Source organism: Hirsutella rhossiliensis (assembly GCF_020360975.1).
Source record: "Hirsutella rhossiliensis strain HR02 chromosome Unknown scaffold00007, whole genome shotgun sequence".
In the NCBI taxonomy this organism is placed as follows: Eukaryota; Fungi; Ascomycota; class Sordariomycetes; order Hypocreales; family Ophiocordycipitaceae; genus Hirsutella; species Hirsutella rhossiliensis.
Genome location: NW_025408673.1, coordinates 3,373,562 through 3,397,981, shown reverse-complemented (window position 1 = coordinate 3,397,981; position 24,420 = coordinate 3,373,562). Strand labels below are relative to the sequence as shown.

The following is a 24,420-nucleotide window of genomic DNA, read 5'->3' as shown; positions in this document are numbered from 1 at the left end:
AGAGACAAAATCGGATGCGTCGCATTCGACAAACACTTCTCTTGCGGGGTCGAAGTGTCTGAGGATTGGCGCTGAAGTGAAGCTATTTTTGAGCATATCGAATGCTTCTTGGCACGATGAAGTCCAGTTCCATTTGACTAGTTTCCGTGTCAGGGCAACAAGTGGTCGTACGATGCGTGAAAATCCCTTGATGAACCGTCTGTAGAAATTCGAGAATCCTAAGAAGGCTTGAACATCTTTGACGTTGATAGGGCCTCCCAGTTGATGAGACAGTCGACTTTCTCTGGGTCCATCCGTACTCCAGTGGTTGAGATGATCATGCCCAGATATTTAACTTCAGTAGTCTCAAATTCGCATTTCTTGACGTCAAGTTGTAGGCCTGCGGCTTCAAGTGCTTGAAGTACTGATTTGACGTGGAGTCTGTGGGTGGCGAGGTCGTCTGAGTAGATGAGAATGTCGTCGATGTAGGCTGTGCAATATCTATCAAGGAATGGGCGTAAGACTTCGTTGATTCGAGCTTGAAAGGTAGCTGGGGCGTTTGATAGTCCAAAGGCATCACCATGCTCTCGAAGAGACCATATCTTGTGTTGAACGCCGTCATCCACTCCTGACCCTCCTTGATGCGTATTCGATTGAACGCTGCGACGACATCGAGTTTGGTGAAATACTTGGCTTGGCTTAGCTGAGAAAGTGTCTCCTGGATTAACGGTAGCGGGTAGCGGTTCTTGATGGTTATCGCGTTAAGAGCTCGGTAGTCCACGCAAAAACGAAGGCCCTCCTGGCTTTGCAAATAACACCGGCGAGGCCGCCGGTGAGGTGCTAGCGCGTATAAAACCCTTGTCAAGGTTTTCCTGAAGGAATTTCCGGAGGACGAGAAGTTCGTCTTGGGACATCCCGTACAGAGGTCCATGTGGTGGAGTCGTTCCAGGTGCCTTGAGGAACGAAAGGACTTCATTAGCGCGCGGGGAAAAAAGGCCCCAGACTGCTTCACCCCCACATCCTCCGCCTCTGATTGTTGGCTGATTTATTTCCTCTTTGCCTTGAGGAACGAAAAGGCTCTTCTGGACGCGAAAAAAACCCCAAAAACCCCCAAACCTACTTTACCCTCGAAACCCTTGGCTTCTGATTGGAGAACCCATCTTGGCTGCTGATTGGAGAGCTTTTAAATCCCGGCTTCCCTTTGGTCGCTTAATGATTACTTCCCCTTTTCGTCCTAGCCCTTTTGTTTCGCCTTCCGGCGCAGTTCGCCCTCTCCGGTCCTGCCAGCGACCTAACCTCGCGACTAGGACTCAGCTCCTCGTGAAACCGGTTTTTGGCCTTTTCCGACCAAACCCTCTCCCGCACCCCTGACACGAGCATGGTGCCGTCCAGCGCCCTGCGCCCGGCATCGCGATAGCTACACGTCCAGGCCCGTGCCTTTAGAGTCCAGGGAATCAACGTCTAGCCATCCCGAGGCCTCGCGGACAGTCTTGTCGCTCAGCTGGCCCAGCCTCGCTTCTGCGTCTGTCATCTCGTCTGGCACCTTGTTGCCCACCAGGTCCCTCTCCGCAATTTCGAGACCAGCATAATGCCGTCCAGCGTCGGGCAGCGAGACAGCTGCACGTACAGGCTGTACGGGTCGCACTGCGAGGACACGGCGCGTCCGTCGATGTTTGACGTCCGCGTTCCCCGCAGCTCCAGAGCTACACGCTCGAGCGTCCTGCCCTGCACTTTATAGTCTGTGCACGCGAAGGCTGCCGTACAGGGCAGGCCCTTTCGGCTGACGTCGTTCTGCTGCCACGGCCTCTTTCGCTGGCACTGTATTTTGACCGTCATGGGCGTCAACAGGACCGTGCCTGGCGGCATCCCGACGAAGTGAACGTCGTTCGTCGTCTCCGACTCCAGCATTATCCCGCCGGCGGCCCGAAATGGACCGTCGTGTCTGCCGTGATACGATGCCCCGGGTACGACTTGTCGAGGACGACCTCCAGCGCCGTGTAGCCGGCGCCGTTCACCAGCTTTAGCCCCTGATGGGTGTTATGGTTCACGACGACCGGCATCCCCGGCACGAACATGAAGACGGCCGGCACCGGGATCGCGCTGTCGTCGCCCTGGTTCAGCATCATGATGGCCTCTTCCTCCGTCGGCAGGGCCTCCTTCCACGTATGATCCGAGATGAAGATGCGCATCACTGACCGCTGCTGGGCCCGGAACGCCAAGCTGGCCTCCATGTTGAGGTTCCACCGGTTCCTGTTCAGCGGCGTCACCACGGTGATGCACGTCTCCCACGGGATCCGCCTGCCTTCCCGGTAGCATCTTGAGTTGAGGAGGTCCAGATCCGAGCGGTCCTGCACGCCCAGTCGAATCCGCCTTAGCAGCCTCTGCAATTCCGGATCTCCCGCGGCGCGCACCTGCTCGTCCAGCATGACCGTGGTCGTGAATCTCTTCCACAACGCGTGCGCCTTGTCGTGCTGGTGCCGTGTCTCGGCCTTGAAGGAGCTGTCTACGTCCCACGAGACGGCGGTGCTGGGGAGGAGGATCGAGCGTTCTTGGACGGGGCGGAATTGGTGGAAGTCTCCGCAGAAGAGGACGATCGGAATACCTCCAAAATCCTGGTGCGACCCGCGCAGCCGGCAGAGCTGCTCGTTCACCGCGTGTAGCGTCCGCGCCCCGAGCATGCTCACCTCGTCGATGACGAGCACGTCCTTCTCCTGCCAGTCCATCCGGGATTGCCCGTCGACGAACCGCTCCGCCTGTTTCGGCAGTCGCACCCCGTCGAGATCCTTGGCCGCGTTTGCGGCTGCCGCGAGATCTTTCGAGAACCCGCAGGCGGAGTGGATCGTAATGCCGTTGATCCGCGCTGCTGCCGTCCCCGACGTCGCCGTTATCATCAGACGATTCGATTGATCCTTGGACGCGAAGAGCTCGACGAGCGCCTCGATGACTCGTGACTTGCCCGTTCCGCCCTCTCCACCGACGAACTGGCACAGCTGGCGTACGTTGCTTTTCTCCCGCGCCGTATCAGGTCAAGCTGGCGGCATATAATTAGGAAGGCGATCGCCTGCTTCTTGTTTAGCGTGAGCCGCGCTGCCAGGGCCTTGCCCGCCTCGAGGAAGGAGGTTGAGGCACCGAACCGGATCTCCATTCCCGCGCTGGCCCCCGCTACTCCTTCCTCGAGCTCCGCTGCCGTCATCTGGACGTCGTCATCCCCGAAACCCGTGAGCACGCCCCGCACCGCCGCGCGGCGACCAGTCACCGGTGCCGTGGACAGGCTTTGTATGCCCCGTATCATCTTCTCCCTCTCCCTGGATGCGCGGATTTGCTGCGACTTTATGGCCCTAACCTCACTTTGCGGCGGTATGGTGGCTCCGGAGAATGCCCGCCCCGGGATGTTGATTCGTCTTGGGCCCCGTTCGGGTAGTATTGTGGCCTGGACCTCGGAAGAAGAGGACAGCGCCGATTGCTGAAATCGGCTGAGCTCCTGCATCATCGCCGTGAGCTCCGGCGAGCCGGCCGTGATTTGGTTCGGCCCGATCGAGCTTCTGACAACGTCGATTAGGCGATTCGTGCTTCCCGCACTGTCGGCCTGGTATCCCGATCCGGGCTCGACACCCACCTCCCCGGTGCCGTCCTCGTCCGGACGTACTGCCGTGGGGTCGCCGTCACCGGACGAGGCCGCCCACTGCCGTGCGTCCCGCTTTGCATCTTCGGCCGACCGTCGCAGCAACTGCACGTTATCGACGAAACATGATATCCTCGGGGCCAGGGCTGCTCGTTGCCGCCCCCATATGCAGTTGATGTCGCCCCTTTCTTCGTCTAAGAAAGACTCCCACGGCACGAACAGCGCAAGATGCTGCACAGCCGCTCTTCGCCATGGAAATTAGCCTTCTCGACCCGGCGCCTCCGGCCCGTCGACGACAAACGCACCTTCGGTAGCACGACCCTTCGTCGTCTTCGTCGAAATCCTTGCTCAAATACCCGTCGAGGCAGACCGTGGCCTGCTTGCCCGGTCGCCTGAGCACCTGCGCCCAACGGCCTCCCGGAGCCCAGCCGCTCTCGAACGGGACCTCCCAGCCGGCGGGCCCTCGTCCCTTTCGTTGCGCTTCAGCCTGACCAGCGAAACGTAGTCGTAGAGACACAGCCCTCGAAGGACGTCTCCCCGATGACGGTATGCCTCGACACGGCAAATCCTCTGGCCTGCTTCTTCGACGAGTATTGACTCGTCCACAGAGCCATCTGCAACGGCTGCGCCGCTTTCTCGTCGAAGGTGCGGCCATTGTCGGAAGACTTGCCAGTAGAGCAACGATACGTTCAGGAACGCCCAAGCACTGCCATTCGTCAGTTCAGTCGCGCATCCCAGGAGGTCCGCGACGACCTCGACCTGCGATAACGGCCTCTCCGTAAACACGCGATTCGCCACCTTCATCAGGAACTGCCGTGTCTTATTCTGCCTGCCATCGTCACCGGCACCACTGTCTCCACGAACCTCCGCGCCGTCGGCCATTCCGTCACCTGCCCTGGGAGGCAAGAGATCCGCGGCGGCGGCGACGCGCTTCCATACAGGGTCCTCCACCTTGGTCGCATAGTTTGTGACGTAAAAGATGAGGGCCATCGTCTTACGCTGTGTGACGATGAAAGATATGTCATGGTTGTGGCGAAGCCCCACGGCAATGGCCTTGTTCCACCGATTCACCATGCTGTGCGACCTCCGAATCCGCAGCACGCCGTCTCCCGTGAAGGCCGTCTCGTCGACCAGTCCCCACGGCGCCTTGAAACGACATAAATCGCCCTTGCGCCCCTTTGCCCAGCGAGTACTTGACGCAGGTCGGGCTGTGGGTATGGATCTGCGTCGCGCCGGCACAGAAGTTCGCTTCCTCGTCGAACGAGGCTGAAAATTGCCGTTCGTCGCCCAGAAATTGCGATATATCTGACGTCACCGATCGCTCGGCCTGCATTGCGCAGAAGCCTTCCTGGTCCAGATCCTGTCTTGTTCGTCAGCTTTCTCGGCTTTGACAGACGGAGGACGCAGGTCAACACGCCGGCCCCCGCTCATACCTCGGAAAAGACACTGTCGACGTATCTGACGATGCGTTCTCGGTATGCCGCTTGATCCTCGCCGTCGATATCGGCAAGCATCGAGCTTAGATGCACGTTGCCCTGCAGCCAGAGCAGTCCGTGAACATGGAGCGCTCCACGCTCGTTGGTCTCGACGGCACCGTAATAGTGGCTGATGCGCCCGAACACCGACTCCTCGCCCACTCTCACGTAATGTTCGAAGAACAACGTCATTTCTCGGTGGAAGAATTCGGCCGAGCTTAACGGGTCCGAGATGGCCAGCCGCGCACGTTTGAACGCCTTGTCGAGGCCTTGCAGGAATGCCTCGGCCGCTGCGGGATCACGTGCGGTATGCCGCCAGTCTCAGCTTCACCGGGTTCGTGATGTCGTTCGGGTTGAGCGTGAACCAGATTGCAGGCACGCCACGACATAAGATGAGTGACTGGATCTTGCGCCGCATGCTCAGACGGAGCTCCCTCGACATGGGCTGCCGATAGCCGTACAGCGAAAGGCATCTTAGAAGCTCCTTGACGCCATCGTCGGTAGTCTTGCCCGACGTCTCCAGCTCCGCCCTGGCGGCCGCTAACCTATCCGCTGTCAGCGACCGTACGATGCGCTCCACCTCGGCGAAGTTCTTCCGCGTCGCGCTGAGCATGCTGACCCGACGATTCTTCGACCGCACATCCATATTGAAAACGAGAAACGAGAAGATGGTATGCGTCGCGAATCGGCCACCATGGCGCCGCAGCACAATGCCGGCCCAGGTCCGAAGGCTTATGTTCCGAGACGACAGAAGATCTCGCGCCGCCGTCTCTTCTCCAGCAGCCGTACCCGCCAATTGACCGGCCCTCGGGTCCTAAGATGACTTCCTCCGCGAGCCGTGGTCCTCCAAATCCGAACGGCAGTAGGGTGGGAAAGGTCTTGGCGAAGAACGAGGCGTCGAGCGAGTCGGCGAATTCGTCTCCGCGACAAACGTGGATGTATGGCTCGCGGACATCCGTGCCTTCTTGACCCGCCTCCGCCGACCTTATCCATGCCCTCGGCCCCTTGCGGTCGTTCTCGGCCCCATCGCCACCCACGGCATTGCACGCAAAGCGGAGCTTCTCTGCGTCCGACACTTCCGGCGGTCCGTCCAATGCAAACATGCCGGAAGAGGTGATCTCGTTGATCGTTTTGGCTCTGTCATCGGGCTCAGCATCGTCAGTCCCGTCCGCTCCACTCCTCGGATTCTCGACTCCCCTGTCCAATACGTCTTGTCCTTGGAGGAGCTGGGCGAGGACTCCTTCGATCTCCGCCGGACTATCGTCGTCCATGGCCCGCTCTGCGGGCGGCACGACCTGCGCCGTTCGCGTCTTCTCCCACGCAGACGGCTCGTTCCGCTCCATGCGGTCGTAGACCACCCGCGGCACACCGTGTGATGGTGTTCCCCAGCTATCCATTTCCGCCCTATCAATCTCAATATCGGCGTAATGGGGGTTATTCTTCTTCAACCAGATAAGCGCTCTCTCGACGACTTGACGCCTCACCGACAAGAGACCCGATAAGTCGCACGGTGCTGGCTTCTCCGCGCCCTGCCACGAGACGTGGATCTCGTCCATTGTTTGCCAGAGCGGGTGCGGGAGCACCCTTCTCGCCAGCTCCTGCACGTTGTTTGGAAACACCGTGATGTGGCCCTTGACATGTCTCGGATACCTCACTGCCTGCGTCTGCCCGCCCGGAATGTTATACCTCGTCACAAAGCCGTAACACGAGTTCAACGAGATGAGCTTCTCTTCGACCGGCGTCAGCCCCTTCAGCTCGTCGGGGAACATGTGCTCGCATCCGAGGCGACTGTGAAGGTGGACCGCCGACGACAGGCTCCCGCGCCCCAAGCATCGGGCACACTCCACACAAACCGAGACGGGCTCACCCCCGGGAAAGCAGCTTCGGCACGCAAATGGTGAGCGCTCACCCCGAGGAACGGGACTTGATAGCCACTGATCCCACGGAATCTCCTCAACTCCTTCCTTGTACGCTTGCGGTAACACAGCCTGCAGGTCATTATCGGCAAGGTGCTCACATCGTGGAACGCCCGATAAAACTTTCGCACCGTCGATACCTTCCTCTCATGCGGTATTGGTGTGCACCAGGTTTGCTCCTTAGACAGCCTTTCCTTCGCGACGAATTCCCCTTCGAGGTAAAGCAAGACACTGGCCAAATCCTCTGCCTGCAGCTCACTCCTCCTCTGCCTCGGATGGCTTCCTCGAGTACGTTTCGTCGGGGTCTGGTCTCGGTCACGCTGGCGGTTCCTCTTTCTCTGTTCTACGGCCTGCGAGGATCTTTCCGCTGCCTCGTCTCGCCACGGCCGATCTTGTTCTCCGCCGCCGCCTGGCGTGATGGCCGTGGTGGCAACCATCCGGATGACTGCGTATCTCCTGCCCTGCCTTGCATCTCTGGGTTGGGTTGGCTGAACGAGGGGCTCCTGACGACTCCAGACGACATCGTGACAGCGGTTGCCGGCCAATCCTGTCCCGCCTGGCATCCGGATGACTGTATATCTCCCGCTCTATCTTCTATTGCTCTAGGTTGGATTGGCCGAATGAGGCGCTCCTGACGGCTGTAGACGAAATCCCGACACTGTTTGCCGGCCGACCCTGTCCTTTCTGGCGTGATGGCGGCGGTGGCCACCGTCCGGATGACTGCGTATCTCCTGCGCCATCATCCATCTCTTGAGGTCGGATTGGCCGAACCAGAAGCTCCCTGACGACTCTAGGCGAGTTCCCGACAGGGCTTGCCGGCCGATCCTGTCCTCCTGGGCGGCTTGGGTGTCCTCGGAGCCCATTGGCCCTGTCCGCGCACCACGGCTTCGCCTTCCAGACGTGCCCCTCTGGACGCCCTCCACGAGCCCTCCCTTCGAGGAGGAACTATCGACGTTAGTCGTCCTTTTCCGCGGCCAGCCGCCTCGCCGACTTCCCTTGGGCAACGCTCTTTTGAGTGCCTCTGCCTGCTCTCTTCGTGAGGCATCGTCGGCCGCCGCGGCCGGCTTGGCCTCAATAGGCCGGAACCTGGGTGCCGCGTTTCCTTGACTTTTGTGGCCCGACGCCCGCTTCGGCCCTTCGTCCATTGCGATCGGTCTCGCCGCCGCGATACTCCTCGTCGCAGCAGCGGCCGCTGCTGCTGTCCCGTTTCGCACTCTCCTGCCACCGATCTTACCTCGCGGCTACGATTCTCCCCATGCTGGTGCTGTCTTATCGGCAAGGCTCCGCAAACGAACGATAGATTAGGAAGCCTTCGCCCGGGATATACCCGAGATTGTCTCGCTTCCTGGCAATGGCGTTCCGCCGCGTTGGCATTCTTCTTGCTAACGGTTATATCCTTCCTTGTTAATATCCCCTTTCTGCATTAGACCTCTCCTCTCTCGGACCTGCCGGGCTTCCTTTGTACCTATCGACAGGCCTATCTGCCGACAGCCCTAGTTTTCGCCATCCTATGCCGGTAGCCCTGCCGGACACTTTAATCCGCGTCGCCCTTGCTGCCCGATCAGTACCCAGCTCCGCAACACCACGACGCATCTCTTTGACGTCTGCTTACTTACAGCGGCAAGGCTCCTCGCTCTTCCCGGCGAATCCATACCACTATTGATCTACTATAAGTGCGTCTACGCTCGACTTCTTCCCTACTCCTTTCTTGACGCTGAGAACCCGTCCTTTTAGTGCGTGCAAGTGGCCTATCGACCTGCGCAGATGCACTATGTCTTCCTCTCTACTTCGTACCGATATGCCCGCACCGCACCTTCGAAAGCCGCTCGATAGCCAAAGGGCGCTGGCGGTGAGATGTCTATGATGTCTTTTGTCCAGCCGGACTGTCCTGCTAGATTTTCCCACCAGGACGACCACCGCATCAGGGTCTTAACGCCGAGGCCATGGCCCGCGTCTTCCTGCCTCCTCCCGCCTGGCTGCTCGCGACGGAATATGCGCCCTCCGATCGGATGCCGATGATTCCCCGACATCCGTCTTTTTAGCCTCAACCTCTCCATCTACGGCCAGCCTATTGATCCTCCGACTGGACCGAAGAGTGGTTTTCATGCATGCCCGCGTCCACCCCTACGCGCTCGCATGGGAGGTTGAGCAACGCGACGGCCTCGAGTCTGACACGGGCCGCACCTTTCTCTATACGATGCCCGCCCTTGTCGTCCGCGATCAGGGCTACCAGCCGTAAGCCGTGCCCTGACCCTTCGCGAGTGCCGACGAAACGGTATATGGCTAAGATGGGCTTGAAGTGTTCTCCTAGGCTCTTTGCCTCCATGGGCGACTTCCTGCATCCCGCCTATTGTTTCCTTTACCGGCCTTATCGTCGGCACCGGCCACTCCTCGCTGCGGCGGGACCTACTGCCCGGTCCAGGCGCCGCCCAACTTAACTGTTGCGGATTTGTCCGCCTTTCTACCTATGTCGCTCCTGGGATGCCTAATAAGGTCCCCTTCAAGGGCTTCCACCCGTTCCAGGTCTTCGTTATCTTCCCTGTTCGCGCTAACCCTGGGCCATCTTGTGTAGGAAGATGGCCGAGAGGCAGGACTCTCAATTTCAGCCTAACGTCCCTTTACCTGCACAGGCAAGGTCGCTGGCCTGCTCCGTCATGATGTCATGCTCTACCCCGGGCTCGGACCGGGACAACGTCTTTATCGTCGTCCCGGATTCCTGGACTTTCTCGACAAGGCCGCCGCCGCCGTCACCACGATGGCACCGCTTCTCTCTACGCCACAGAGGCAACAAGCTTCCTCCGCTTCCGCGGCCTTCCGGGACGTGCGCGCTGCCTCTTTGTCTTTGATCACCCCTGGCACCCTCCCGCTCAGTCCTCCACCCTTGGCTTCGGCTTCGCCCTCGACCGGCCACCTTACGCCGCCCGGGAAACGATATTGCCCTGAGCCTGCCGATACGCCGACGAAGCGACCGTGTCTGCTGCATAAGGCCCCGGTGATCTCGTCTTCCCCTAAGCCCGCCTCCTCTGCTACCCACTCGTTCTCTGTTTCGGCTGCCTCCGCCGCTCATGAGCCGGACAACCCTAAGCCGGGTCCTGACTTACGGGACTCTTCCCTCGATTCCATTGTCGCCCATGGCTTGGCTCGCCGGCCCGTCCGCTTCGAAACCGCCACCTATCTAAGAAAGCTACGGAAATGGAATAGCGTACGCTGCTATAACTCCTTAAATGGGAAGTGTTTTTCGTCCAGCCTGGCTGCCCCTTGGTCGTCGTTACCTTTCTGCCTCTGTACATCTGTCTGCCCCTTGTCTAGACGTTTTTTTCGTTCCTCAAGGCTCTTTGCGCAACCCTGTTGGGTTGCCTCTCCCGTCGGAATAAAAGATCCCGTGTGATTGGTCGCCGACCCTTCCGTCCCTCCCTCATCATTGGTCGCTGCCGCCTTCTCTTGCCCCTCTCATGCCTTGCCCTGTTTCCCCCCCGTTTATACTCCTGTTTACCCCCTTGCCAATGCCAATGCCAATGCCAACCTTTTTCCTTTCGTCCGCCGGTTTTCTTATTGTGTCTAAAACTTGCGTCTTTTGTCTTTGCCCTTTTCGTTCATGCCTTTCTAGCGGGTTCTTCCTTCAAGTCTAAAAGTCGCCCCTCGTTGATCGCTGCTGCCCAGTGCCCTTGTCTTCTTGCCCGCCGGCGCTCCTCCGTCTTCTCCCCTCGTCACCTCACCCTGACAACTCTCCTTGACTCTTCAGCGTCGCCATCCGACCGACGCAAAGCTTCCTCGACAGTCCTCTCGCTTAGCACCTCCAGCCTGGCCTGCGCGGCGGTCATCTCTTCGGGGACTCGGTTGCCCACCAAGTCTCTCCCGCACCTTGGACACGAGCGTGATGCCGTCTAGCGTTCGACAGCGCGATAGCTGCACATATAAGCTGTACGGGTCGCATTGCGAGGCACGGCCCTTCCATCGACTTTCGTCGTCCGTGTCCCCGCAGCTCCAGGGCCACGCGCTCTGGCGTTCTGCCCTGCACCTTGTAGTCCGTGCAGGCGAAGGCTGCTGCGCACGGCAATCCCTTCCGGCTGACGTCGTTCTGCTGCCACGGCCGCTTTCGTTGGCAGTGTATCCTGACGCTCATCGGCGTTAACAAGATCGTGCCCGGCGGCATCCCGACGAAGTGGAGGTCCTTTGTCGTCGCCGATTCCAGTAATATCCCCGCCGGCGGCCGAAGTGGATCGTCATGTCGGACGAGATTCGATGCCCTGGGGACGCCTTGTCGACAATGACCTCCACCGCCGAGTAGCCGGCGCCGTTCACCAGCTTCAGCCCCTGATGGGTGTTGTGGTTCACGACGACCGGCATCCCGGCCACGAACATGAAGACGGCCGGCACGGGGATCGCGCTATCGTCGCCTTGATTGAGTATCATGATCGCTTCTTCCTCGGTCGGCAGGCCCTCCTTCCACTTGTGCTCGGAGATGAAGATGCGCATCGTCGACCGCTGCTGGACCCGGAACGCCAAGCTTGCCTCCATGTTTAGGTTCCACCGATTCCTGTTCAGCGGCGTCACCACGGTGATGCCAGTCTCCCAAGGGATCCGCCTGCCCTCGCGGTAGCACCTGAGTTGAGGAGGTCCAGATCCGTGCGGTCCTGCACACCCTGCCGGATCCGCTTCAGCAGCCCCTGCAATTCCGGATCCCGGCGGCGCGCATTTGCTCGTTCAACATGACGACCGTCGTGAATCTCTTCCACAGCGCGTGCGCTTTGTCGTGCTGGTGCCGCTGCTCGGCCTTGAACGAGTTGTCTACGTCCCACGAGATGGCCGCGCTCGGCAGGACGATCGACCTCTCTTGGACCGGCCGGAACTGCTGAAAGTCTCCGCAGAAGAGGACGATGGGGATCCCCGAAATCTTTCTGCGATCCGCGAAGCCGACAGAGTCGCTCGTTTATGGCGTGCAGCGTCCGCGCTCCGAGCATGCTCACCTCGTCGATGACAAGCACGTCCTTCTCCTGCCAGTCCATCCGAGACTGGCCGTGGATGAACCGCTCCGCCCGTTTTGTCAGCCGCACCCCGTCAAGGTCCTTGGCTGTGTTCGCGCCGCCCGCCCTTGGTCTTTAGTGAACCCGCAGGCGGGTGGATCGTGATGCCGTTGATCTGCGCCGCGGCAGTCCCTGACGTCGCCGTGATCAGCAGACGATTCGAAAGGCTCTTCCCACTGAACAGCTCGACGAGTGCCCCAATGATCCGCGACTTGCCGGTGCCCCCTCGCCGCCGACGAGCTGGCAGAGCTGGCCGGCATCGCCCTATTCGTTTGTCGCATCAAATCGAGCTGGCGGCATATTATTAGGAAAGCGATCGACTGCCTCTTGTTCAGCGTTAGCCGTGTTGACAACTCCTTGCCCGCCGCGAAGAAGGAGGTCGATGGGCCAAACTGGACGCGCATTCCCGCTTCTGCGTCGCTAGCCGTCTCGTCGGAGTCGGCTGTCGTCATTTCGACGTCGTCCTCCCGAAGCCGGTCATCACCCTCCAACGCAGCTCGGCGATCGCTTTCCCGGACTGCGACTGTGGTTTGTACGCCTTGGATCATTCTCTCCCTTTCCTCGACGCACTTATCTGCTGCGACTTGATAGCCTTGACCTGATCCTGCGGCGGTAGTGCGGCCCCGGAAAATACCCGCCCTGGCATGCTTATGCACCTCAACCCTTGTTCGGGAATCGCGATGGCCTCGAGCTCGGCCGTTGAGCAGAGCGCCGATTGCTGGAATCGACAGAGCTGCCGCATCATTGCCATGAGCTCCGGCGACTTGGCCGTCACCTGATTCGTGCCCACTGCGCCTCGGACGACGTCGATCAGGCGCGTTGCGTCTCCGATGTTGTTGGACCGATACGTCGCTGCAAATTCTGCGCCCGCCTCGCCTGTCTCGCCCTCCTCGACGTGGGCGACCGTGGAATCGCCATCGCCGGATGAGGCCGCCCATTGCTTGGCGTCGCGCTTTGCGTCTTCGGCTGATCGTCGAAGCAGCTGCACGTTGTCGACGAGACATGATATTCTCGGGGCCAGCGCCTCTCGCGCCCGCTCCCAGATGCTATTGATCTCACCTGTTTCTTCGCACAGAAAGGACTCCACGGCACAAATAGCGCAAGATGCTGCACGGCTGCCCTTTAAGGGGAGGGGAGGTTAGCCACTCTGATGATGCCTGCCGGCAGGGCGGTTGCTATACACACCTCCGGTGGCACGACTCCTCGTCGTCGTTGTGGCCGAAGTCCTTGCTCAGGTAGCCATCGAGGCAGACGGTAGCATGCTTGCCCGGCCGCCTGAGCACCTGGACCCAGCGTCTCCTGGCGCCCATCCATCCTCGAAGGGCACCTCCCCAGGCCGCACAGCTCTCATCCTTACTGGTGCGTTTTAGTCTAACGAGCGATATGTAGTCGTATAAGCATAGCCCTCGCAGGAGCTCTCCCGGTGCTGGTACGCCTCAACGTGGGAGATCCTCAGGCCTGCTTCTTCGACAACGACCGACTCATCCAGAGTATCATCTATGGCCGCCGCGCCACTTGCTCGTCGGAGATACGGCCACCGTCGAAAGACTTCCCAGTACAGCAGAGATGTGTTCAGGTACGCCCAGGCGCTGCTGTTGGTGAACTCGGCCGGATATCCAAGAAGATGAGCGACGACCTCGACCTGAGATAGCGGACGCTCCGTGAACACACGATTCGCCACCCTCATCAAGAACTGTCGCGTCCTGTTCCCTTGGCGGCGTCATCGCCAACAGCACCTCCACCGTCGTCCTGTCCTCCGTTGGCCGTGCCGTCACCCGTTGAGGCGGCCAGGAGATCGGCCGCGGCCGCCACACGCTTCCACACCGGGTCCTCCACCTTCGTCGCGTAGTTCGTGACATAATACATAAGGGCCATGGTCTTGCGCTGCGTCGCAATGAAGGAAATGTCGTGGTTGTGCCGGAGCCCAACAGCGATAGCCTTGTTCCATCGATTGACCATGCTGTGAGTCCTCCGGATCTGCAACACCCCGTCTGCCGTGATGGCGGTCTTGTCGACCAACCTCCATGGAGACTTAAACCGGCATGGATTCCCTTTCCGCGCTCCTTTGCCCAAGGAATACTTGACACAGGTCGGGCTATGCGTGTGAACCTGTGTAGCGCCGGCACAGAAGTTGGCCTCCTCGTCAAATGCGGCCGAAAACTGCTCGGTGTTGTCCAGCAGGGAGGAAATATCGGACGTCACAGATCGCTCCGCTTGCACGGCGCAGAACCCTTCCTGATCCAGATCCTATCTTGCACGTCAGCCTGGCCCCGTTTGTCCATCGGACGAGCAATTCAGGTTCTCAGTGACACGTCTTAGCTATTCTTACCTCGGAGAAGACACTATCGACGTATCGTATGATTCGCTCGCGATACGCCGCCTGATCCTCCCCGTGGATGTCGGCAAGCATCGAGCTGAGATGCGCGTTTCCGTGCAACCAGAGCAAGCCGTGAACATGAAGCGCCCTCGTTCGTTGGTCTCCACAGCGCCATAGTACTTGCCGATGCGCCCGAATACCGACTCTTCTCCGACCTTCACGTAATGATCGAAGAACAGCTTCATCTCCCGGTGGAAGAATACGGCGGCGCTCATCGGATCGGACATGGCCAGCCTTGTCCGCTTGTACGCACTCCCAAGGCCTTCTAGGAACTCCTCGGCCGCGCCGGGATCGCGTGTCCGATATGCCGCCAGTCGCAGCTTCACCGGGTTCGTAATGTCGTTTGGGTTGATGGTGAACCAGATGGCCGGAACGCCGTAGCCAACGATGAGCGACTGGATTTTCCGCCGCATATTGAGCCGAACCTCTCGACATGGGTTGCCGGTGGCCGTACAGCGAGAGGCTCCTGAGAAGCTCCTTCACGCCCTCATCGGTCGTCTTGCCCGAGCTCTCCAACTCGACCCTCGCCGCCGCTAACCTTTGCGCGGTCATCGAGCGGGCAACGCGCTCGACCTTGCCGAAGTCCTTCCTCGCCACACTCAGCATGCTGACGCGGCGGTTCCTCGACCGCACCCCCATGTTGAAGACGAGAAATGCAAATATGTGGTGCAACGCAAACCGGCCACCATGGCGCCGGAGCACGATGTCGGCCCAAATCCGGAGGTTCAAGCTTCGGGAGGATACGATGTCTCCCGCTGCCGCCCCTGCCTCAGCAGCTCTACCGGTGCCTCGCAAGTTGGTAAGGGCCTTCCCGCCTCGGCTATGGCCTCTTCGGCCAGCCTTGGTCCCCCAACGCCAAATGGGAACAGGGTCGGGAACGTTCTGGCGAAGAAGGACGTCTCAAAGGAGTCGGCAAACTCATCCCCCCGCGAGACTCGAATGTATGGCTCACTGCCATCGTCGCCACGCCCTCGACCCCCCCCCACCGAGGATCCGACCCACGTTCTCGGGCCCGCGCGGCCGTCGTCGGCACCTGCGCCAACAGCGTCACAGGCAAACCGCAGCTTCTCGACATCCGCCACGTCTGGCGGTCCGTCCAGCCCAAACATGCCGGAAGACGTCACCTCGTTGATTGGTCGAACGTTCTGATCGGGGCTAGCACCAACTCCATCACGACCCGCGCCTTCTTCGTTGGGCCCGTGCCCTTCAGCCTCGCCTCCCGTTTCCTGCCTTTGGTTGAGCAGAGCGAAGAGTTCCTCGATCTCCACCGACCCCTCGTCGTCCATGGCGCGCTCCGTGGGCGGCACAACGTGCGCCGTCCGCGTTTTCTCCCATGCGGACGGCTCGTTCCGCTCCATGCGATCATACACCAAGGCCGGCACCCCGTCTATCGGGTCTCCCAACTCTCCATCTCCGCCACGTCGATCTCGATCTCGGCGTAGTGGGGGTTGCTCCTCTTCAGCCAAACAAGAGCCCTCTCGACGACCCGCCGCCTCACCGACAAGAGACTCGACAGGTCGCTCGGTGCCGGCTTCTCCACGCCCTGCCACGAAACGTGGATCTCGTCCAGTGCTTGCAAAAGGGGGTGCGGGAGCACCTTGGTCGCCAGCTCCTGCACGTTGTTGGAAACACTGTGATGTGGCCCTTGACGTGCCTCGGATACCTCACGGCCTGCCTCTGCCCGCCCGGAATGCTATATCTCGTGACAAACCCATAGCAGGAGTTGAGCGAGACGAGCTTCTCTTCGACCAGCGTGAGTCCCTTGAGCTCGTCAGGGAACATGTGCTCACAGCCAAGGCGAGTGTGAAGATGGACCGCCGGCGACAGACTCCCGCGCGCCAGGCATCGGGCACACTCCGCACACACCGACACGGGCTCGCCTTCGGGAAAGCAGCTCCGGCATGAAAATGGTGAGCGGCCGCCCTCTGGCACGCAGCTTGACAGCCATTGATCCCATCTGATCTCCTCAGCTCTTTTCTCGTACGCTTGCGGTAGCACACCATGCAGGTCCGTATCGGCAACGTGCTCGCATCGTGGAACGCCTGATAGAAGTCTCGCACCGTCGACACCTTCCTGTCGTGCGGTATTGGCGTACACCACGTCTGATCGTTAGACAGCCTCTCCTTCATGGCGAAGTCTTCCTCCAAAAAACGCAGCACACTCGCCAGGTCTTCGGCCCGCAGCTCCCGACTCCTCTGCCTTCCGATTCCACTCCGAATCTGTTTTCTCGGGCGCTCGTCCGGACCAGGAAGACGTTTTCTCTTCTCCCGCCTCCGGGGCCGCCTCGGGGCCGCCTCCGATCCATGATTTCTTCTCTCCGTGGCTGATTCGCTTCTTCGCAAGCCGTCGGATGCGGCAGCTTTGGCGACGACTGCCCGACTACGTGCGCATCCCCTGACACGCCATCCGGCCCTTTGCACTGGACAGGCACCGGGCCGTGCTGGCGAACGTTTTCCACGCCGAACCTTGACCTCAGTCCTTGCCCTTTCCAGCACTCTCCTCGTTCTTGCTGCCGATCAAACTGCACGGGCTCCCCAGCCGCCACCCGCGATGAGCCGCCCACCTCCCTTTGCTGCAGCCTCCGCCCGCTCAGCGAAGCGTCCGCTGGCTCTGCCGCGGCGTCGCCCACCCCCACAGGAGACGGCCCCGGATGCTGCGCCGTACCTGCTGCGTTGGAGACACCCCTGCGGCCTGGTACTCCCTTTACCCGCCAACTCCGTCCCCGACGGCGCTTGGGCAAACCAGACGCAATCGCTGCTGCTAATTGCCCGTTTTCTCTTAAGTTGTCGAATACCGGTTCCCTAGGCTGGATGGATCGAAGCTTCGGTACCTCCTTCGAATGAACACTCGGGACATCGCCCGCCGCCGCCGTAACACGTTGCTCCTCATCTTCAGGATCTCCTCCTGAGGCAGAAAGTGCCGATGAGGAGCGGACGATCAGAGTCCGCTACCCCATATCTCCACGTTCCCTAGGCAACAGGGGCCTCGGAAGCTGACCCGGTGACTGATGTTGCGCGGAACTTCCGCTGCTAACCATATTATGGAACTTCCGTGCTCTGTTTGACCGCAAACCGCCTCGCGGCGGTCTTCTCGGCAACGACCTCGCAATTGCTTCTGCGTGCTGTCTCCATGCGGTGTCTTCAACCACAGGTTTCCTAGGCTGAATCGGCCGGAACGTTGATGCCGCATTCGCCCGTGATTCGTATCTTCGTAACCGTCCCAGGCTCTCCCCGTGCTCTGCGGCCCTCTCAGAAGCTGCCACCACATCTACACCGGCTCCTGTCGCACCATCTCCGAGCCCCGAACCCGACCCGCTCACGTTCTCACCCTCTTCTCCATCCCCGACTGACAACGAACAGGCTTCAGGGTGAGCAACCGCCTCGCTTAACTTCACTGCAGGACTGTCCGCCATGCTGCTGCCTCCTCGACGTCGACTGCCGTAAATTGGCAACAGGCTATAAAGCTTTGGCTCGGAGCACCTCCACTTGGACAGTCTCGCTTGTTGACGACGCTACTTCTCCCGAATGGGAAGCTCCTAGCCATCACTTCCCTCATGGCCGTGGCGTTTCTTCCCTTATAGCTTCCATAAAATGCTTCCCTATGGTACCGAGGCGATGCAATACTACCCCTCTATATTCCCCCGTTACCATGCCTATCTATGTGCGTCCACCGTCCCGGCCTCGCCTGGTCTCCACGTGCGACCTGCTACCCCGGCTTTGCCAAAAGCGACCCTTCCATCGCCGTGCTCTCTTTGCGCACTCCAGCGAATCCTGGCCACTGCCGACCTCCGGCACATGGAGATGGCCGCGACAACCGCCTGCCGCACACTTCAAACCATACTCTTCAGCCCTTCCAACACCATCCTACCAACCTTGCGCATCAGTTCACCATCAATACCCGCCAATCCGCCTCGTCGAGCAACAGCCACAAGGCTGCCGGCGATAACATGTCCATGACGTCCCTCATGCAGCCGGACTACCCTTCTAGATTTGCTCCCTCGCCAGCACCAATGTCGCATCAACGGCCTTCATGCTAAAGCGACAGCCAGGATCCCCCTGCCTGTCCTCTTGTAGTCGCTAGCCACCGGAGTTTCGACTTGCAAACCCTCCTGGAGAGTTCTCGTGACCAACTCGCATCCTCCTCCTCAGGTCGTCCCTATATCCGACTTCACCGTGTCCCAATAGTGGACTCGACACGGTCGGCACCCGCCTCGCTCAGCCGCACGCAATGCCCATCCAACTACCGACGACCGTCAAAAAGGGACCCCTGCAATACTACCATAACCTCTTTCTTTCCTTCACTCTCATTCGTTATTGTCGCCTTTGCTATCTACTCCATGCAACGATGACACCGAAGGGTACTGCTGGACTTTCTTTCTCCGCAGACTTACCCACACTAACCTTACTGTTCGCCGACCTCCAACTTCTCGCGACATAGTCATCACCCCTACTCAACTTCCAACCCCGGCTCCTACTTCACTCACGACCATAGAACCAGATGGTCGAGACTGTTCAAGAACCTCGCCAGCTCATTCCCGCATACCCCCGCTTCTGATCTATCACCTAGGTAGCATTCTCTGACTCTTAAGTCTCCCCGACCCTAGCCGCGAGCCCTCTTTCGAGCAGCAAGAAAACCTGCTTTATAGGATGCCCACCTCCACTCTGCGTAACCCCTCATTTACACTTCCACGGTGACTACATCTGCCATGTTCTCACGATGTCGGCCTCCCAGCTCAACGTCGATACCTCGTCCTCCCTCGGCAACCTCTTGACAGCCAGAAAAATGCTGGCGCCGACATGTCCATGATGGCCTTTGTCCAGCCCGGCTGCCCGGCTAGGTTCGCCTACCAGAATGAGCATCGTGTCAAAGGGCTCAACGCAGAAACCCTAGCGAGGTCTTCCTTCCCACGCCCTCATGGCTGTCGACTCCGGAGTATGCAGCAATCCGGTCAGATACTGGCAATCCATCGACCTGCATCTTCTTCAGCCTTAATATTTCCATATACAACCAACAGATAATCTCCTCGGAATGGACCGAACAATGGTTCTTCATGGTCGGCCGTGTTCATCCCTTTGCCCTGACGTGGGAAATCGAGCGACGTGATGGCTTGGAGTCGGACGATGATAACATCACAGAATACACCGTCCCCGCGCTTATAGTCCGCGATCACAGCTACCAACCGTGAGTCTATGCTCCAAATCTCTCTGTCGCCACTGCCCTCCCTGACGATATCCATAGAATTGTCACTCGCACCCTCAGCTCGGTGGATACTTTCCCAACGATACAACCCATTGTCTCCTTCACGGGACCTGTCATCGGCTCCGGCCGCGACCTCCTGCATGGAAACTCGGCTGCGGCCCTTGACGACACCCAGCTGAGCTGCTGCGGCTTTGTCCAGCTCTCCACCTTTATTTGTCCTGGGATTCCCGGCAAAACCCCTTCAAGGGCTTTCACCCTTCAAGTTTTCGTCATCTTCCCCATTCACGCTAATCCTTGGACCTCCCTATGCAAGAAGATGACCGAGAGGCGCGACAGCCAGTTCCAGTCGAACACTCTCTTCACCTGTACGGGCAAAATCGCCGGCTTACTGGATCACCAGATCATGAAACATGCCCCGGCTTTCGACCAAGACTATATCTTCATCGTCGTCCCCGACACGTGGACTTTCCACGACAAGGCCATGTCCGACCAGGCTTCTGCAACACAACTACTGCCGACGACACCCAAGAGCGCGGTCGGCAATCCTCGGACTATAGCGTTGCGTTGGCCAGGTTTACCTCTACGAAGAAACCCAAGGCCGCCCAAAGCCCCGCCTCCCCCACGCCGCATGCTTCTGGCCCAGTCGATCCCCTTATGCTGGCATCAAGTCGGTCATTGCCCGATCCCTACCAAACCCCAACCAAGAGACCGCGACTTTCTCCCGAAACTTCCACCATAATCACCGACTGTGACGGTCAAGACTCCCCCAAATCCGATACCTCCTCCTTTCTGTCCCCGGAAGACCCCGCAGAGTCAGAGACGGACACCGAACAGGTCAATCACCAAGACACATCCGCCTCTGGCTCTATCAGACCTCCCGCGTCGATATCTTCCCGACCACTGCGCGCCCGACGTCCGCCCAAGAATATTCTCTAAACTTTAAAGCATCAAACGAAACAATACAACATGACAACATGTCTCATCATCCTCAAAATCAACTGCCAAAGGCTCGAATAGCACATTCTCTTCTCTTCTTGTTCTCCTTTTCATGAAGACGATCAAGTCAAAACTTCCCCAATATACTCCTTATTCTGTTTATACCTACGACTTATACCGGTAGCACATGTAAATTTTCCGAGCCTTCCACTCGCCCAGACATGCATTACCCACTCACATCTCTCTTCAACCCTGCCGTCTCTCCACGCCCTTTGAGTTTGCGCCTTTTAAACAAAATCTCCCTCCAGCGGCCTAGCCTGCCTCCCCGACGCTCTGTCTCGGTTTCACTCACGATAATGCTCTACGTCTCTCGCCGTGTCTCGTATCTCGACCTCACTCTTCTTCCTGTCTCCAATCTACTATCGCCAACTCTCTCTCTTCTGTAGCCAACTCTTCTCCGGTTCTCTTGTCGCCAAATTTCGTTCCGAAAGGCTTCTTTGCGCGAGCCGCGGCTGGCGAGCCTTCCTCTCGTTGAAGTTCAATTTCGTGGTCGCAGTCTCGGTGTGGGGGGAGTTTATCCGCCTCTGATTGGTCGAATGCCTTCAAGAATTCATGGTAGTGTTGTGGTACTTTTGTTGCAGGATCGATCAAAGTCTTGGGTTCGAGGGCTTTGTGAATGTCTTCGAGTGATGCCCCTGAAAGGTACATATCGGCTGCTATTTTCCGGGAAGCTCGGAGTTCCTGTGTTTGTTGGTCCTTGGGGTTAAGGAGGTGATTCCGTCCTGTAGCTGGAGCTCTCGGTTCATCTTGTCCATGTCTGTGAGTGCAGAGTCGAATCGGACCCGTCGGCGTGTTTTAGGTTCTACGAAGGTGGAGGCTTCTGTGATGACCCCAAGTTCAGCCAGCCTTTTGTCGATCTCATACAGTGATAATGAGAATACGTCGACGTCGCGGTTTTGGTCAGCATGTGGAATGGCTGCGCCGACTCTTCGGGGGATTGATGGGCGTGGCAGTATAGTCGTGGTTGCAGAACTTGACAAAGAGGGAGCTCCAGAAACAGGAAGTTGGTATTGTCCTTTCTCCATGCAGTATTTGCGGCAGTGATCAGAGTTGAAAGTGACCACATTCGTGCTCCAATTGACGATTGGGTTGTGATCTGTTAGCCAGGGTTTTCCAAGTATGACATTATACTTCCCAAGCTTCGTTACGTAAAAAAGCATCTTCTCCTTGTGTCCCTTGATGTCCATGTTGAGCTTCACCACATGAGTGATGTCGCCAGCCGAGGAGGGTCTTCCATCGACTACGTTCAGCCGGCGACGGTTTCGTAATTCATAAAGCGTGAGTTTGTTGGTGTGCGCGAAGGATTCGTCTATAAACCCCTTTCCGGTGGCACCTGAGTCAAGCATTGCTTCGGTTTTAATCGAGTGGAATTGTCTTCGATTAGGTTACAAGGCAGTAGCAAATGAGCTTGGTTGGTGTCCAGAGAAGAGAGTAGATCGCCCTTTTCTTGCGTCTCCTGCGGCGACTTCCGTCGGAGACTACACTTTTCCGTCCTCCATGGTGCGGTGTCGCAATTGAGGAACGATGTTTGCCCGAGCTGCACCAATGGCAGAGTCCATGGGTTGTGCAATGGGCTCTGCGTCCCCCTCTCTCTGCTTCCTTTTGGGGTCTACGACAAGAGGCGACTTCTTTGCCCCCCAGGGTGATGCCGCTAAAATCCATTGAACCCCCGCCGTTAGAGGTCGTCGATTGTGGCGTGGTGGAGGTTGTAAGGTTGCTTTGTGATTTGCTGAGTTGTCGGTGTTTTTCTTGAAGTAATTGGCATTGACTTGACGGCATTCGTTATCGCAGATACGGACAAGGTCCATAAATTGACTAAGTTCGGTAGGTGTATCTTTGCCCTTAGTGAGAAAGTCTCCAGATAACGTTGTCGTGGAGGGCACGTCGGAGGTGAGCAATGAGCGCCCCACTATCCCAGTCGGTGAGCTTGGCGACGGCATACCATTCGGGGAGGAATGTCGTAAGGGATCTATGGCCTTGTTTCATGTCAAAGATTTTGAGTTGGGCGGTAGCTTTAGCGTCAATATCCCCGAAGGCTGACTGAAGGGTGCTTTTTATGGCATTGACATCGTCGAAGAGAACCACCCCATCTTTAATGTTGTAGCGGACTTGGTCATGTGCTTTGCCTTTAAGGCATGAGACGACATATCCCATACGTTGAGGTTCCGAGTTCCACCAATCTTTATTCATTTCGAGCTTCAACTCGAGGTGCTGGAGAAATTCGGCAGAAGCGTGGGTCCTCTCCGGTGAAGGCCTCAGGATCAGGGTGTTCTGGTGTGCGGTGTGAAGCTCCTTTGACTGAATGATCTTTAGGTATGCTTCATTTTCTGCCATAAGACGGGCGATCGTTGCGTCTCCATCACTTTTAGAAATGAGCGTGTTTTCTAGGCGGGTTTGGAGGTCCTCCATGTCCCTTATTGTCGTCGTGGTCGAGGCACGTAGTGAATCGATTACCGCTTGCATACTGTATGCGGCATTGCATACGAGGAAGACTTCTTTCATGAGACCGGCTGGGTTAGCAACAAAGGCATTTCGGAACGTTTCATTGGTATTGCTGGCGTTGAGGAGGGGCAGGGGGCACTCGATCGACGGGTGTGGGGCAGCGGTAGCCATTGGGTTGTTGACGGTGTGGTGGTTGAGGTGAGAATTTGGTTGCAGGGTGTTTTGGTGAGGTTTGAAAGCGACAAGTGCGGTTTAGAACTATCGAAATCAATAGTCACGTCGCGGACGGTGATCTATTGAGGAGGGTAGTTGGTAGACAATATGTGACGGTACAAGTGCACGAACAAGGTCGGGTGCGACTTGGGTAAGGTGATTGTCTACGAAGAGAGAAGGAGGTTCCTAAGGAAGACTCTGACTTTCGCTATTTACATGAATCAAAGTGAGACATTTCATAAAGTATGAAAGTCACATGATCGTTCCCTCACAGGTTCGTAGTGGTCTCCAAGCCGCTTCCGCTTTTTATGGCTCTGCAGACCAGTCCCTGACGGAGTGTCGTATGCTGAACTGTCAATCCCTCGCGCTGTTTCTAAGGTCCGGCAGACTTACCTTTCAGAAGTTTGCGGTATTCCAAAGATCCTTGCAGGGCCTCTTCGTCCTCCAGAAGCGTGTGTAATGTATCTCTCACCACTAACGGCCACGAAGGATGGCAATCTGGTTCGACGTCGTCTAAGAGACACTTGAAGATATCCGTGGCCATGGATCCTCCAGCCCAGAGACTCGGCGCGAAGGCAACTGCCCATGAAATGATACCATCGGGGCTCAGAAGCCGGATTTGTGCACATCTTTGCCGCGTCGTGACCTTTCGGGTTTTGATATCCTCAGTGTCAAACTTGGAGTCCTTTGGCCCCTCGAATATAGTGACAATATTCCTTCTAAACACCGGGGATTGCTTCAGCCGACCATTGGCCAAAATGTCACCCTTACATGCCAAAGCATGGGATCGAAGCCCCTCGCTTTCTTTCCATGCTCTGTCTGCTCGGGATTGTTCCAAGGTTCGGATTCTTTGTTGGATCGTCGTCGCTGTCGCCGCGAGCTTCGCGCTCAAGTCGCGCATGTTATCCCATTGCTCCTCTGTCGGATAAATCCTGTCAAGTTTGGGTATTAGATGATCGGATTTTTCGAAGAGACTTCGCAGCTGAGAAAGAACGGAAGCAGCGGACATGGCTGGAGTTGGATAGGGATGCGGTTGGAGGCTGAAGTCAGAGAAAGGGCGAAGTATCAGTCATTCGTATTTGTAGGGACTAGTTATATGCACAACAGGTTACGCTATGTGCACAGCAAAAAGTGGAGTGGTGTGGCTTGGTGGCGCAGGAGCGCCGATACCGCAAAT

General features: G+C 58.1%; 4 protein-coding genes across 4 annotated transcripts; all 4 read right to left on the bottom strand.

Moving 5' to 3' along the window:
- Positions 1–1,886: 1,886 nt before the first annotated feature.
- HRG_07149 (PIF1-like helicase domain-containing protein) lies at positions 1,887–6,845 on the bottom strand (the record flags this gene model as incomplete). Its single annotated transcript, XM_044865620.1, has 9 exons — positions 1,887–2,982; positions 3,114–3,845; positions 3,907–4,001; positions 4,094–4,307; positions 4,365–4,793; positions 4,864–4,961; positions 5,035–5,358; positions 5,408–5,807; positions 5,866–6,845. 9 exons carry the CDS (start codon positions 6,843–6,845, stop codon positions 1,887–1,889), a joined length of 4,368 nt encoding a protein of 1,455 aa, XP_044719582.1.
- Positions 6,846–11,649: 4,804 nt separating this feature from the next.
- HRG_07148 (PIF1 protein) lies at positions 11,650–15,679 on the bottom strand (the record flags this gene model as incomplete). Its single annotated transcript, XM_044865619.1, has 10 exons — positions 11,650–11,890; positions 12,047–12,539; positions 12,587–13,062; positions 13,202–13,299; positions 13,494–13,658; positions 13,748–14,263; positions 14,346–14,430; positions 14,538–14,870; positions 14,932–15,171; positions 15,234–15,679. The coding sequence occupies 10 exons, from the start codon at positions 15,677–15,679 to the stop codon at positions 11,650–11,652; spliced, it is 3,093 nt and encodes a 1,030-aa protein (XP_044719581.1).
- Positions 15,680–21,244: 5,565 nt separating this feature from the next.
- Positions 21,245–21,934, bottom strand: HRG_07147 (uncharacterized protein; the record flags this gene model as incomplete). The annotated part of the gene is made up of 1 exon (XM_044865618.1): positions 21,245–21,934. The coding sequence occupies one exon, from the start codon at positions 21,932–21,934 to the stop codon at positions 21,245–21,247; it is 690 nt and encodes a 229-aa protein (XP_044719580.1).
- A 496-nt stretch (positions 21,935–22,430) lies between these two features.
- HRG_07146 (reverse transcriptase) lies at positions 22,431–24,252 on the bottom strand (the record flags this gene model as incomplete). The annotated part of the gene is made up of 3 exons (XM_044865617.1): positions 22,431–23,168; positions 23,516–23,589; positions 23,637–24,252. The coding sequence occupies 3 exons, from the start codon at positions 24,250–24,252 to the stop codon at positions 22,431–22,433; spliced, it is 1,428 nt and encodes a 475-aa protein (XP_044719579.1).
- Positions 24,253–24,420: the final 168 nt, after the last annotated feature.